The sequence below is a fragment of the Cygnus atratus genome, chromosome 1, assembly GCF_013377495.2.
Source record: "Cygnus atratus isolate AKBS03 ecotype Queensland, Australia chromosome 1, CAtr_DNAZoo_HiC_assembly, whole genome shotgun sequence".
NCBI classification, from domain to species: domain Eukaryota; kingdom Metazoa; phylum Chordata; class Aves; order Anseriformes; family Anatidae; genus Cygnus; species Cygnus atratus.
The window spans coordinates 125,787,200-125,801,601 of record NC_066362.1 but is presented as its reverse complement, the minus strand read 5'-3'; the positions used below and the strand labels follow the sequence as shown (position 1 = coordinate 125,801,601).

Sequence of the window (14,402 nt, the reverse complement as noted above, 5' to 3'; positions counted from 1 at the left end):
AGGCATAATTATCAAATGGAGTGTAAGAGTTGTGATTTGCTGAGTGACTGTCATTGTGGCTCTTGTAGTGGCATTGTGCAGGGCTCGTCCAAGGACGCTCTTTGTTCCAGGTCTCTGCCTGGAGCAGTCCTACTTCCAGATGTATGCCAGAGACTGAGGTTTTTATTGAAAATTAGGATAGCTTTTATTGCTGGGGTTTGAAAGTCATTAAGGAACTGGAAATTTTAGCAGAAAATTCTAGCTGTTTTCAAAGGAGGTTGACTGAAGATTTTTAGGAGCGTAAAATAGCTCCCCAGTAATTAAGTCCTGCAAAGAAACTGTCATCACCCAAATAGATTATGTCCTTAAACTTTTAGACTAATTTTAACTTCCTGTTACTTTTTCAACCCACAAAATCTTCCAAAAATGTTTCATCTTAACAGTGTTTTATTTAATGGCCTTTCCCTAATCTTCAACTTTTTGCAAGCCATTTTGGTGGCAAACTTTCTTCAAAACCTGAATCTTTTGTGAAAGCACGGTGCATTTCCACTTGACATATAATTTAGCTCTTAATCTGATAGAAAGACATGCTTTACACTGTAGCAACAAACTACTCATTTGATGTTCACATCAACTTGGCATCTAAATTTCTCCACTGAGAAGTGATGCTTCTCAGGAATTAGAAAATAATATATACAGTCATCCAGGTGTTCTGGACTTCCACTTAGATTGTAGTTATTACTTTCAGTCTTTATTCCTGTAATTCTTGAAACTTGTATATTTTGGAGTAGTAATTGATGCCATCGTTTTGAATCTTTCTTCTTCACTGATGTGCTGGGTTTCTGGAAGTTCTTCTGTTTTTTACAGGGCTGATACACTCCATCCTGAAGAGGAAACCTCATTGCTTTTTGTGCAGTGTGCTCCTTTGCTTGTGATTATGTACAACAGTTCTTCTGAATTTATTTCTCAATGTATCCTCTGAGTGATAGTGAAAACACACATAGCCTTACCGTTAAAGTTCGGGCAACTCACTTTTTGCAAATTCATTATTTGTTATAAATGCAGGAGGGAGACAAATACTGTTAAGCAGCATTGTTGTCAAACAAGGAAAACTGTCTTGTACTCCTAATCACAAAGTATGTTACAGTCTGGAAATCAAGCATCGAAAGTATAATGAGTACAGATCTCCTTCTCTTTTTTTTTTTTTAATTGCTGTGTTCAAAAATATAAAATAGTCAAAGATCTAGGAAAACTGGTATGCTGACAATTCAAAACAAACTGTAGTTGAAAGAAAAATAACAGATAGTTAAAGAAAACCATTAGAAAAAAAAAAAGAAAATACGCAATTGAAAAATGCATGCAGGTTATCTAAAAATAAAATTTGAGGTAAAAGTTGTATGTCCCTGAAGCAAAACATTACCTTAAGGTATACCAGAGAGAATTTTTAATGTATGATTAAAATATGTTTACTGTTGTAAGTCCATTACCGTGAGTTTGCAGCATGAATACATTGCAATTGTATGGCATAAAGCTATCTCCAACCTCATAAAAGGTATATTTTTCGGTACAGTAGTGTGTCCAGTAATAGCTGCACACTTAAATGGAAATTAGATATATTTATTTCTGTAGGTTTTATTCTTAGGTATTTACAGTCCTATGAAAACTATTTTGTAGAAGCGTTGCTTTGTTTGTGAGTGTGTTGGTGTTCTCTGCCTCTCTGAGATTTCTGCATTATGTATCATTCACCCATGGCTTTCTTGAACTGAAAACACTATGAGCTCACGCAACGTTGAGAATCAAAGTACTTTTTTCATAGTTAACAAAATCATGTTAGTATTTCACCATGTTACATACGTCTTCAGTGACATCAGTGAAAAAATCATAGTTTTTGCCCAGAAGCAAATATGAACTGAAAAGCCATTAAATCATAGGGATCCCAGAAAATTCATCTGATCTCTTCTGAGTTGGGAGTGTTAAACACAACTTATAAATAAATTTCGTTCTTGGTAAGACACAGCTCTTGTACTGTACTTGCATCTCATTTCTTTTCTACTAATTTGCTACGACCTGTTGATTGTACTACTGAATTTGTGGTGAGTCCTGTTAGTGAAGGGCATTCAGATTCATCAAACACTTTTTCTTAGAAAAAGTGCAGAACTTACCAAGCCATCTGATAGATGGACTGAAAGCTGTATTTTCCTCAGAATCTGGTCTCTCCTCAAGTGACAACCTTGAGTGGTGTTTATTGACTCTCTAATGAGTCAGAGGCTGCTGCAAAATGAAGGCAACCTTGGGAGCAAAAGTGCCTTTCACACATCCTTTAAGCACTCAATTTTTCCCCTTCAGATCCTGCTGTACATCATACACTTTTTTCCCATGAGACAGCTAGATTTAACAGGTAGGACTCATTAATTTAGTCTGAACTAGGAAGGACTATAAAGCTCATCAGGGAAGTTGAAGGATCCTGAGGGAACATCGCCTGGAGTCACGTTTGGTGGCAGCTGCATAAGCTTTCTCGTCTCATTGCTCTGCCAGCACAGAGCTTAATGTATTTCTTGCTGCTACTGGTGCCTTCTTCCATGTTGCTCTTGGTTTGTTATGCTCTCTTCATTCATGTCCACCATGCTTTTGTCTTCTTTGGAAACAAATGCTCTGGATGCTCTGAACGAGAAATAGTTCCTAGTTGTGCTTCTGGGCTTCCTGCACATGCCTGCTATTCAATATCTGTGTTGTGTTCTCGGAAGCAAAGACTCCTCATACTATATATCTTGTGCATCAAGAAGAGTGTTTTTGGCTCTTTACAGTTTATACAGATATAGCTAATATTTGCAAATGTGGAATTAGAGACTAGGATTGGAGAAGAGCTGGTTGTTCTTAAAACTTTGAGTCTTCATTAAAGACACATTCAAGATATCATCGTAGTTTATTTTTCATTTAAGAATTTAACAAAATATCTTGTGGGAAGTTGTTATAACTACCACAACATCTTGTGTCTGTTACCATGTCATAGATTTTAATGGTCATGAATTAGGATTTGTCAGGGAACACTGGATTTTCTTAGTATACTCTTTGACTCAGTTATCTGTGTGGGCAACAATTCAATATGTCTTTCACAGCAATACTCTTGTATCCCTTGTGTTTCACTGCAGTTCCTTATCCCCATTTTTGAAATAAAAAACTGCCGCATGGATTAGACTGAGGTCTAAGTAGTAGGGACAAAGAGGTCTTGTGGAGATAGCTTTTGTATTCCAGGCTTTCAGAGCTGTGGCCAGAGAAAAATTAGCAGGCTGACAAATGTGTCCCAGTTTGATTAATTTACCGTTCTTATCTGTAGTCTGATACATGAACAAAATGGCACAAGATGAACAACAAGCTCTACTGTAAATAGAAATTGTTGGTCTTCTAAAAGCTGTGGGTCAAATTGCTGACAGTAGTAACAGAATTTAAAATTTCAGATTAAAAGGCCTTTCTGGCAGGTTTAGATTTGCTTTTCAGGCCAGTCACAGAATGGTGGGGTGTAGTCCTTTCACTTTGAACCCCAGGTAAGCAAGTCATTTTGGCATGGTCTTAAATATGCTAATATTCAGCAAAGCACGTGCATGTATACTTCAATCCTATTAAGGCTCAGATCTATGCCTAAAGTTAAGGATGTTTGGATGCTTCAGTCTGGACAGCACAACAGGACCCCAAGCCTTCCTGTGGGCTCTGTGAACTTGTTAAATGATGGTCTGTTGTGCACAAAGAAGTGCAGCCTGCAGTGATGTAAACACTCTTGTTTACATATGAACAATTCAGGTGTTCAGATTCAGCACATTTTTTAAATGTGCTTTGTATGAACATACTGTGGTAGCAGAATGCATTTTCCACTCAAATATGGATCTCCCTCTCTTCACCATGGTGACATACACAATGCATGCATTTTCTTACACTGTAGGTAAAATGTGGCCAGCTGGATTTCTTTGTCACATTGTTTCCAGTGAATGAGCCTTGGTGACGTTTATTGTGTGACTATTTTGTAGTTTGAAGTAAAGTGGAGCATTCATTGGGAGAATTATGCCTGAATGTTTGCAAGCCCATAACTTCTTACTTACAAAAAATATTACTAGTTTGAAGTCTCCTTTATAGAGGATTTAATACAGTCATGTTAGCTGTGCTTGGTTATTGCTTGTTCTGACAGGGTAGGTCTGTTTGTTAGGTCTGCAGGATGGTGAGGGAAAACAAAAAGGGGGGGGGGGGTGGTGGAACGACACGAAAAGAAGAAAAAAAAAAAAAGAGTTCAGTGATTCACCACACAAAGCACTTTCTGTTCTTCACTCATAAACCTGTGAATCTTGTTTCTTTTATATATTTCCCTTTATGCTTGTTTCAGTGGTATGCCAAACCTGTCAGTAAATGTTGCCGAAGAATGCTATGGTACTTAACAATATTGTGCTACTGGAACATTTGTAAATGTTTAACTGAGCGCTCATTTAAAGAATCCCTTTATTCAGTGCAAATTTTACTGCATTCATCCCTGTTTCTACATAAAACAGTTTCATTAGAGTAGTCCATACTTTTTACATACAAGTAAAAGGTTTGCTTCATGAAAGCCTCAGAATTATGAATCTTATATGGATTCTAGCACAAATACATATGCAATAATATTGGATATTCAGATTTTTATTTGAGCTTAATGTGTTACTTTTGAAGACTGGGTTATTACTGATTTGTTTACCTATCTCTCTAAAAGATTTTGGACTGGTGTGTTTAGACAAACTGCCCTGAGAATGTTTTCCCTTTTTGGGATGCTAAAGTAAGGATAATATTGGTTTTAAAACCCTCACTTTGTCTATTGTTATAAAATATCTCAGTACTACAAGCAGTGGTGAAATATGATTAACTTTTGTTTTTGGGCAATGCTTTTACTAACAGTCCATCAGGCCAAATCATAACTCTTTTCAAATGAAATATCTATTTCTATATTTTAGTATCATTTCTCCCATATCAAATGTAAAATGAAGACAAATGAGCCTAAACTATATGAGTCTGAAAACACTGATAACCTAAAAATACCAAATGTATGCATCTCCTTCACAATGTACATCTTTTAATTGTTTAGGAAAGATTTTCCTTCACACGCAGTAAGTAATTGTGAGCAAGAATAGCTGTTGAATAATACTATTTCTTAATAGAAGAACAGTTATATGTGAAGGAAGTAGTTCTACTGTACTGATGTAGCTACTTTTCTAACAATCCTTCAGAGAGGCTGTATGAATTAATGTTAGCTGATTGATTTTTTTTTCTTCATTCCAAGAGATGCTGATACTGCTGATGATTTTTAATTAGGTCTCGATTCCTAAAAGAGTGTGTACATACATCCATACGTATGTGTGTTACAGACACATTACACACACATAAATATAGTCATGTTTCAGACTTTAATATTTATCTCAAAACACCAGTTTCAAAGTATGAAAGGAAACAGTAGCTCCATGTTGTCTGGCTTTAGGAAAACCTTATTTTCCAGAAACCAGTCTATAAACCAGGGTTTTGAAGTTGATTGACTGCAATGTTAAAAAAAATAAAAAGTTAAGACCAGTTGTAAGGTGGTTGTTTTTTATTTTATTTTATTTTATTTCCTCCTTTGAATGAAATATTTAGAAGCTCTTCATCTCACTGGAATATGTGGTGTCTAATAAGATGCAGGTTCACACAGTGGAAAAATTAAGAGGCTTCCTAGTCTCCAGCTGCATACGTGATCACAAAACATACATGCATTTAATTATTCTTGAAACTTTTTACCCACCCACTTGTGAAAACAGTTTGCAAATGGGTTCAAATGTTGGAAAGAAGGCAGAAAAAAGGTGAAAACAAGGGAAAAAAAAGAAAAAACACAACATGCATAAGTTTGCACAAGCACTGGCATGATTGCATAAATCTCCTTCACTTAAGATGCCCAGCTAGAAGGGGTAGAGAAAGAGTGGAAAGGAGAAATCAGCAGAGGTCTGGAAGAGGAAATGAGTGGAAAGGGTATGTGGTCACGTAGGTGCGCTGTGGAGTTCTAAGGGTGTTTCATGTGGGTGTTGCAAAGGAAAAGAATCACTGGGAGGTTTTGAAGGAAGAAATAATGAGTTGCAAGAGGAACTGAGTAAAAGAGGTTCCAAGAATATGGAAATATATGTGGAAAAGATCTTGGAACTGACTGAGAGGTGAGACCATGGAATGTGGAGGTCTGTGTCATAGCAGGAAGTGGGACAACATATGGCCTTAGCCCAAAGTAGTTTTTAGTTCTTTAAAGAGTGCTGAATTAGGCAGCGCATGTGTCAAAATTTCACAGAAACCTTGCTTCTTTGGAATCAGAGGATGAATATGAGATTTGAAGTTCCAAGGGGCTGACAAAGATTCAGCTCTGAAAGAAAATAATAGAAACTGGAATATGATAGAAATGATTTAGGCAAGCCAAGGAAATATCTTTTAAAAAGTAGAGAGAAGTGGTCTAATTAAACTATTCTTCCTGTTACTTGGTATGTTTTTGGTGACTTGACAAGAAAGGTGTTGCAGTAGCCAGTTGAAAAGATGCATGTAGGGTTTATTTGCGTCTCATTTTTTTCATCTGTTTTCAGTCAATAATTCTGTTCTGTATTAAAATTATACATTTCGCAATCAGCGAATATGTTAATGAAGAAGATTTTTTGTCGATTGTTTCACAGTGTCTATTATGAAATCTGATTAATGATCCTATAATGATGTTTCTATTGATATTTATATTGAAACTGCTGGCATGTTGTTATACCAAGTGTTGCTGTACGTTCACTGTTGAAATTGAGGCTCAGGATGTAATACCAAAATGTGCTTCCTTTGGCAGTAAATATATAGGGATGCTTTTGTCCTCGCTGCTTCCCCAGCTGCACATTGCAGTAGTCCATGTGTGTAGAGATTGCCTCCAGTGAAGTGGGCTGAACTGGGGAGGAGGAGGAGGAAAGAGAATTTCATTTTTAGTGATCCAATTTGTAACAGTACCCTCACAGAGGCACTGGCAGAAACTGTGATGTGAGGGAATCAGTTTATAAGCTACAAAGGAGGTAGCTCAAGCACCCTTTACATTTTCTGCAGGAAACGTTTTCTTATCCTTCCAAGTAATGAAGCACTTCTCAAAATATCAGATATTCCTTATTGATTTTTAGGAGTCTTCTCCCTCTTGCTGCCACCCGTGCTGCCTGCTTCCTGTGCTGTTTTCAGTAAATCTTCACTGTGTAAACAGTAAAAGAGTAATGTCTCAGTCCCTTTGCCTGTTCTTAATGTAAACAAAGTTTATTTGGGGCATTTCTAACGTTCTTCACTAAGAGCAATGATGGTAAAAATGTCATTATTTTCCTCATGAACCGTGAAACCAAAATAAATTGTGAAAGTATGAGAGAAGATCATGCAGTATTAGAAGCCAAAGCCTACCATGCGATTTTGTTTAGAGAAATGCTGGAGGCTTTGAAATGTCAAATAGATTCCAGTTGTGTAGTTTGAGGATCAAATTGTATTAATATCCATACTTAAAGTAGAAGAATACCATTTGCTGGCTTGATTTCCTTCATTTTTAATAAAAATTAGTTCATAAATGAACATGATCTTTTTAAATAAAAGTTTCAGGTAGATTTCAGAACCTCAACAGTCATAATTTTAAAAAGAGTAATAATATTTTTGTACATTGTGGCTAATGTACTATTTTTTTAAACACAATAACTGTTAATAACCAGGTAGTTCAGCTGACTTTTATCCTTTAATATGCTCACACGTCCCCTGAACTTCAGTAATACTGTATGCATATGTCTGCAGGTAGGTCTACTGTAGTTTTTATACATTGTGCAGTTGCTGTACACAGCATAAAACTTGAACTTTGATTTCCGATTATAGCTTTTGTCAGGCTCCTTTGGAACTTATCCACGTGTTATCTACTAAGTCCTCACTGTCTACTTGTTTCTACGTTTCTTAAACTCTGCCTGGCTTCCAATTTCTGTGGTTTTATTTTATAATTCCCTGGAAAACACAGGCAGAAAAATGTTTTCATTGTATGATGTATTACATCAAATTGAAGCTGATAGACTTGAGTATGCACCTCACAATTCATGTCATCTTGTGCACCATCAGGACTGGATTGAGAATCCTGGAGAAGAAAGAGGGCATTAGAAGAAGGAGGCAGAGAAGTCCACATGAGCATATTTATAGATGGTTCCAAATCTGCCTAGACTGAAATTTCACTAATTCTGCATGCAGAAAAGAATTTTAGAAACCAATTAAGACTCAGTAAAACTATGTTTGTTGTTATAATTTGGACATGCGTATAGCAGAGTTCTTTGTACTGACAACTTGTCTTTAGGCTTAGATGAGAAAGGTACAATATCAACTGCAAAAACTCTTATGGATATATACAAATATATATGCTCCAAGATCTGATGGCAGTTGGGGGAGGAACGAGCGACCCAGCTTAATTTAAATCCACTACTCTTAAAACTGTTTAGATCTTAGCACATTGCATGATATGTTGTTAGGTTTTTTTAGATGTTGTAACCCTTGCAGTGATTTGCCAACTTTTTTTTGGTGTAAATGTTTGAAGCAGGTATATTAGGGAGAAATGGCATCTTTGTGATGCTAATAATGTCCATAAAAACCTCACTTGCAACACTGATGAACAAAAAATCTTTGCTGATCCTGGAGAAAATATGCCAAGTGTTTGGCTGCTTCATGAATATAGAAAATAGACCAAGTTGAATTTATAGTTTGACAGACTTGTAAAACAGAAATCAGATGACTGCCATCCTCACTAACCAAATATGTTTTAGCAGTGCCTCTAGAAAACAAGCAAGCTTCTAGGTAGCCAAGCATTTAAAGCATTCTGACAGGTTTTAAGGTGTGGGATGTATGTAGGTGACTTTAAGTGCTGGGATTACACTTTTCTTCCCACTAATTACTTCTGACTGTAGCACAATGTGGGGAGATGTTAGGTTGTGCCTCCAGTTAACCCTTTGCATCTGTTTCTGAATATTGATCCATCCCTGGTTCTAAACGCCATTCTTCCCATTGGATAAAGTTTTTACTTCTTCTAAGTCTCTCCAATAATTTTACCAGATATTAGATCAAGTCCCAGGAATTCCAGTGAATCATGCAAATGCTCTTCTGATGTGGCTCACATCTGGGCACCATACATAACACAGGTGGAAGGGCTACATTTGTAAGGATGTTCTCAAACAACTGCAGAAGGCAAGGTTGTATTTTATTATTTTTTCTGGGAGAGTAAAAGTAGTCCCTAAATAAACTGGAAGGCTGTGAGAAATAATACTTTAATAAATGGAACTGCTTAAAGAAGAACTTAAAAAACATGCAAAAGAGAGAGAGTTGAACATTTGCCGTGGATACATACCCTATGTTTTACAATTTTAATAGTAGATTTTAGGTACTCTCTGTGCTTTTAATATCACTAGAGAAGAAAAACATTAAAAAAATCCCTATGCGTATTAAGTGCATTGTGAACCAATGAAGCAAGTGGATATATGCCAGTGCTGTTGAACCCTTTTTTCTTTTTTTCTCTTTTTTAGATCACCTTTTGCTGCTGTGACAGATTATTCAGTAACAAGAAATAATGTCATACAGCTCTGTCTGGAACTAACAACAATAGTACAACAGGTATGAGACAATCTACTTAGCAATTTATTTTTTCCTAGTAGTAAGTGGCCATTACCTTGTTCACACTGTTTTGCGTTACTCTTCGTCTATATCATTGTTTGACAAAAATAAGGGAACAGTAGTGCTTAATAAAGGCTTTATAAAAATTCTGCTTCCTAGTTTTATAATAGTAGTTGGTCTGTGCTGTGCATGTGTTTCTGAATATCTCAGTAGAGGAATCCATCTTGGTTTCTCTAGTTGAATAACATCACTATAAATTTGTGAAATCTACTTGATAATTTGTGTATCTAATTTCATATAATTTGTTTTTGAATTAACTCTCTGGTTCAAAAGGTGTGTATGTATTGGAGCTTTGTCATATGTTCTAAACAGCAGTAAAGATGACATGTCCCCATGAGGCTAGAATACTTTGTATATGTTTTGGTGTGTCCTACCTTCAAGAAATTCAGAAGTAAACACTGAGAAGCACTTGCTTAATGGGCTTCATTTTGGAGTGCAATTTAGAGAACCTTTCTCGCTGTTTTGTTTCTTCTCTCTAAAGTGGTTTAGATCTGTCCCTATCCTTGTCTGTTGGAAAGTGAAAAGTCTTTTGCTGCAAGTTCAAACTGATGTTGATAACATAGAATCATTTAGGTCAGAAAATACCTCTAAGATCATCAGGACCAACCATTGAGCTAGCACTGCCAAGCCTACCACTAAACCATGCCCCTAAGCACAACATCTACATTTTGTTTTAATACCTTTAGGAATGGTGACTCAACTGCTTCCCTGGGCAGCCTGTTCCAATGCCTCACAACCCTTTCAGTGAAGGAATTTTTCCTAATCCAACCTAGACCTGCTCTGGCACAACTCGAGTTCTTGTCCTATCGCTTGTTGCTTGGCAGAAGAGACTGACCCCTGACCCCACTACAACCTCCTTTGAGGTAGTTGTAGAGTGCGATCACTCCAAGCCTCCTTTTCTCTAGGCTAGATAACCTCAGCTCTCTCAACGAATCCTCATAAGACTTTTTCTCTAGACCATTCACCATATAGTAGAAATAACCTAGGAAGTTAACATAGTTCTATTCTGTTGAGCATCATCCTGTACCCTGATGCAAGCCTTTCTGAGGTTACTACTCATCTGTCTACCACTGATAACTGTGAAGGGACATAGCACCCTCATATATCATCACTTGACCATTTTTTTGGTCTTCCATTTTCAGCAGAATCAGAAATGTTTATTGGCACCAAATCCTTCGACTTCAGCTGAAGTTGTGCAGCAACCTGTTGGCTTTATATTCCTTTCCTCTAGAAAAAGGTCAGGCTAATTTCTGTGCTGGCTGCTGCAGGGCCAGGTCACAGCCATCTGTTGTGAGATGCTGGCCCTCCTCAGTGTGCGTGCCTGCTCGCTTTGGGCTGCAGTCTGGTGCTGAGGCAGGCAGTGCTTTAGGGGAAGAGGAGGTATGTGCGGTGTAGCAGTACCCATCATGCAGAGGGAAGAGGCTTCAGAGAGGTTGTCTCTCCTGGTGGTTCAGCAAACACAGAGGGAACATGTTGCTGCCAACGCGGAGAATTTTGAGGGAGTATTCACAAATCAGAAGGTGGAACAGATTAAAGGGAAGAGAGTAGGCAAGGTAGGAGTGCTAGGGGGATTTTTTTTGTAGATTTCAGAAGTACCAGTCCATCTTGACTGAATTGAGCAATGCTACATTTTTCCTATGGCCCCTTGGCATGACTTTGTTTGATGATGCTCTCCCTTTTGTAAAAGAAATGCATTTTTCTCTGATGCTTTCATAAATGCATACAATACCAAAGATTAATTGGGTTTGCCTTCTTCCCGAGTTAGAGAAGAGCAGTATTGCTAGTTTTGTGTGTTCAAGCATTGGAAACGAAAGTTTCTCACTTAAAAAAAAAAATCTTACTCCTGTTCATTATTTTTCTTTTTCATTATTATTGTTTTTATTTTGGTGTGGAAATGGAGCATGGGCTGTTCCCTCCCCAAGGGCTACACAGCAAGGGTGCATTTTTACCACCTAGGCCTGAGGGCCAAGGGGTGTCCTGCCAGTCCCATGCTTTGGCCATCCTGCACTCCGTGCCAGACTTCTTGCCTTCACTCTGCCTCAGACGGCACAGAGGTGTCAGCTGTAGTGGCTGTGGAAGAAGAGCACAGGCCTGTGGTTTTACGGCAGGCTTTTGTGCAACTGTGTCTTAATCTGTTGTCCCATGGTGTGTTGTGCCCTTGTTCAGCTATGAAAAGGGGTTGGTACCTCAGGAAAAGGAAGCACACAGGACCTCCCTTCTCCTTGACCAAGCAGCTCATTTTTCATTGATGTAGCTGTGAGCTGCTGTCTAACTTTCTAAGTCAGGGGGAAGAGGCACCTGATCCATTTTCTTCTGTCCATTATTAACAAAAAAGTGGGTAAAATATCAACTACTGCAGTATTTCCCAGGAAGTAGATTGACATCAGATCACTTTCTTCTGGATTCATCCTTATTCATGGTACTACTAATTTGCTATGGTCTTAGCTCAACTATTTTATAGATTTTTCAGTGTGAAATGAAATAGACCAAACATTACTATTTAATACTTTTTTTTTTTTTTTTTTTTTTTTAAAAAAAGCCATATCTTTGCCAAAACTGACATGATTTCCCAACCTGGAAGCAGTTCAGCATATGAATCCATACTTTGAAGTCAGAAGGAGCATTTATGTGCCTCAATGTAAGCACACTCTGGAACTGAACTGGGCTGTAGTCAGAAGAATGATAATGAAAAATTCCATTACTAGTCCCAAACACATGTGGATTGATCTCTGCTTAAAAGAAATGCATTCCAGCATAGCATTTCAAAATGTCTTCACTGGGCTTTTCTTTTATATGATCACTGAACGCACTGAAAATCCCCATTGTGCTTTCTAAAGTCTGTAAATTGAATGTTTCAGTATCACCTTATCAAGTGTTTTTTGCTTAGAACCCATTTTTATTTTGTATGTGAAGTATCTCATAGTACTTCACTATCCTATAGTAATGTAGTTTATATCTTTTTTGAGTTTACGAAAGACCTGCAAATGGCAACATTGCAATTTTTTTAACACTAGTTAACATATTATGTAAAGCCTAATGGTGTATTTAGAAAAAAACATAGTACATTTTCTTATACTTTTGACTTTTTTTTCAAGACAGTCATACAATATAAAAATAGAACTCTAGTATTCACTTCAGTAGCTGAGTAATGAGAAGTTTCAAAACTGATTTTTATGTTGTTTACGCACAGCCAATATTCAGAAGTTTTTAACCAAAAATGATTCTTTATTCAAGAGATGGGAAGAAAGCTAAAAATTAAGCTGACTTGCTTGTATTATTTTGCATGCTTTGAGGCTAATTGTAATGTTAATGTTTCTCCATTGGATTAAGGTGATTTGTTGTGTCCCCTCCCATCAGCACTAAATGGATAATGAAGGAAAAAAAGGCAGAAATACTGTTCTCTCTTCTAAGTATAAAGTCTAAGAAAATCTATTGAGTGTCTATGCTTTAACCTTTAAATAATTAGAGAAGTTGGATTTATAATACCTGCTTAGAGACCGACTTTGGAATAAAATGCAAAATGGCACATACTTGGGTCTAACAGTTTCATTTTCTCTGTGCAATGCACGTTGCCCAGGACCCAACTAACAGGCCAGTGCGTGATGGATATTTGCCTTTGGAAACAGATCCCTCAGAGCGCTGCAAGTTATTATCATAACCTGTTTTGCAGTCACACTAATCATATGCTTCTATGCATCTGTTTTATTTTGGTTTCAGGTTTAACCCCCTCCTGCCCCCCCACCCCTTAGGACTGTAGGATATTGTTTCATAGGCACTTCCTTCAGGTTTTCAACCTTAATACCATCCTTCTTGCTGATGGCTTATTTAATTCAGAGCTTACATTCTTGTTTTATTTTTATAACCAACTCTTTTCGTTGCAGCAGAACACTGGAAAAAAAAAAAAAGTCCATGAGACTATCGTGGTATTTTCTGCCATTCCTTTGCACTCTCCCCCTTTCTTCCCTATGCCTAGCTGTTTGTTCAGAGCATTCCCGTAGGAACTGAAGGGTGTGCTGTACTCAGCTTATACTGCAACAAGTAAAAAGGGCCTGTTTTTTTCTTGATAGTAAAAGGTAGGTATTAAAGGGATAAGATTATACAGGTGAGGTGTGAGCTTTTTTTTTTTTTGAGGTTTTAGGTTGTGCTTTATTTTTTTCATTTTGGTTCATTCACGAATTTAGATTTGTCATCAGAGTTGTCCCAGTCACTAATACACGTAAGGAAGGACATGAGTGACCACTTGTCTTGTCTTCCATGTAAGTCAGATTGCTATTGACGGTTAAGCGGGGAGTCCATCTTCAGAGGATTCTGGAATGTGTTCCTTTCCAGTCTTTTAAGAAAGTAGCAGTAGCTACAAAGCTAACTGTAAGAAGCAGATTTATTTATTTGTTTTAAGCAATCTGTAGGCAGCTTTTATTGTCATTTTTAATGCCCTTATTCCTCAGGAGCTCATTGGGATTTCACCTAGAAAAAAAAAAAGCTTTCTTCTTTGGGATTAAAATTCTGAAAATTTTGGGAATATCTGAGAAGTCTAACTTTGTTTTGTAAGTTATCAGACATTTAAAGAAAATATTACTTCCAAACACCATATTTCCTATTATTGCTGTACAGTAGCGGTCATGAGTGTTTTCACTTTCCTTTTTCACCTTTCACAATGATTTGCTGTGTTTATTTAGTTTTAAGACTATTGGTGTTTGTCTCCCAGCTTTCAT

The 14,402-nt window shown here is 37.2% G+C and overlaps 1 protein-coding gene across 4 annotated transcripts in view; it reads left to right on the top strand.

The window, feature by feature from the left end:
• Window positions 1-14,402, top strand: part of CNKSR2 (connector enhancer of kinase suppressor of Ras 2) — a 215,933-nt gene that overhangs the window by 52,680 nt on the left and 148,851 nt on the right. For all 4 annotated transcript variants that reach the window (XM_035542316.2, XM_035542315.2, XM_035542313.2 and 1 more), the window contains exon 4: window positions 9,543-9,630. In XM_035542316.2, the coding sequence (XP_035398209.1) occupies window positions 9,543-9,630 (88 nt within the window). The remainder of the gene's footprint in view (window positions 1-9,542; window positions 9,631-14,402) is intronic.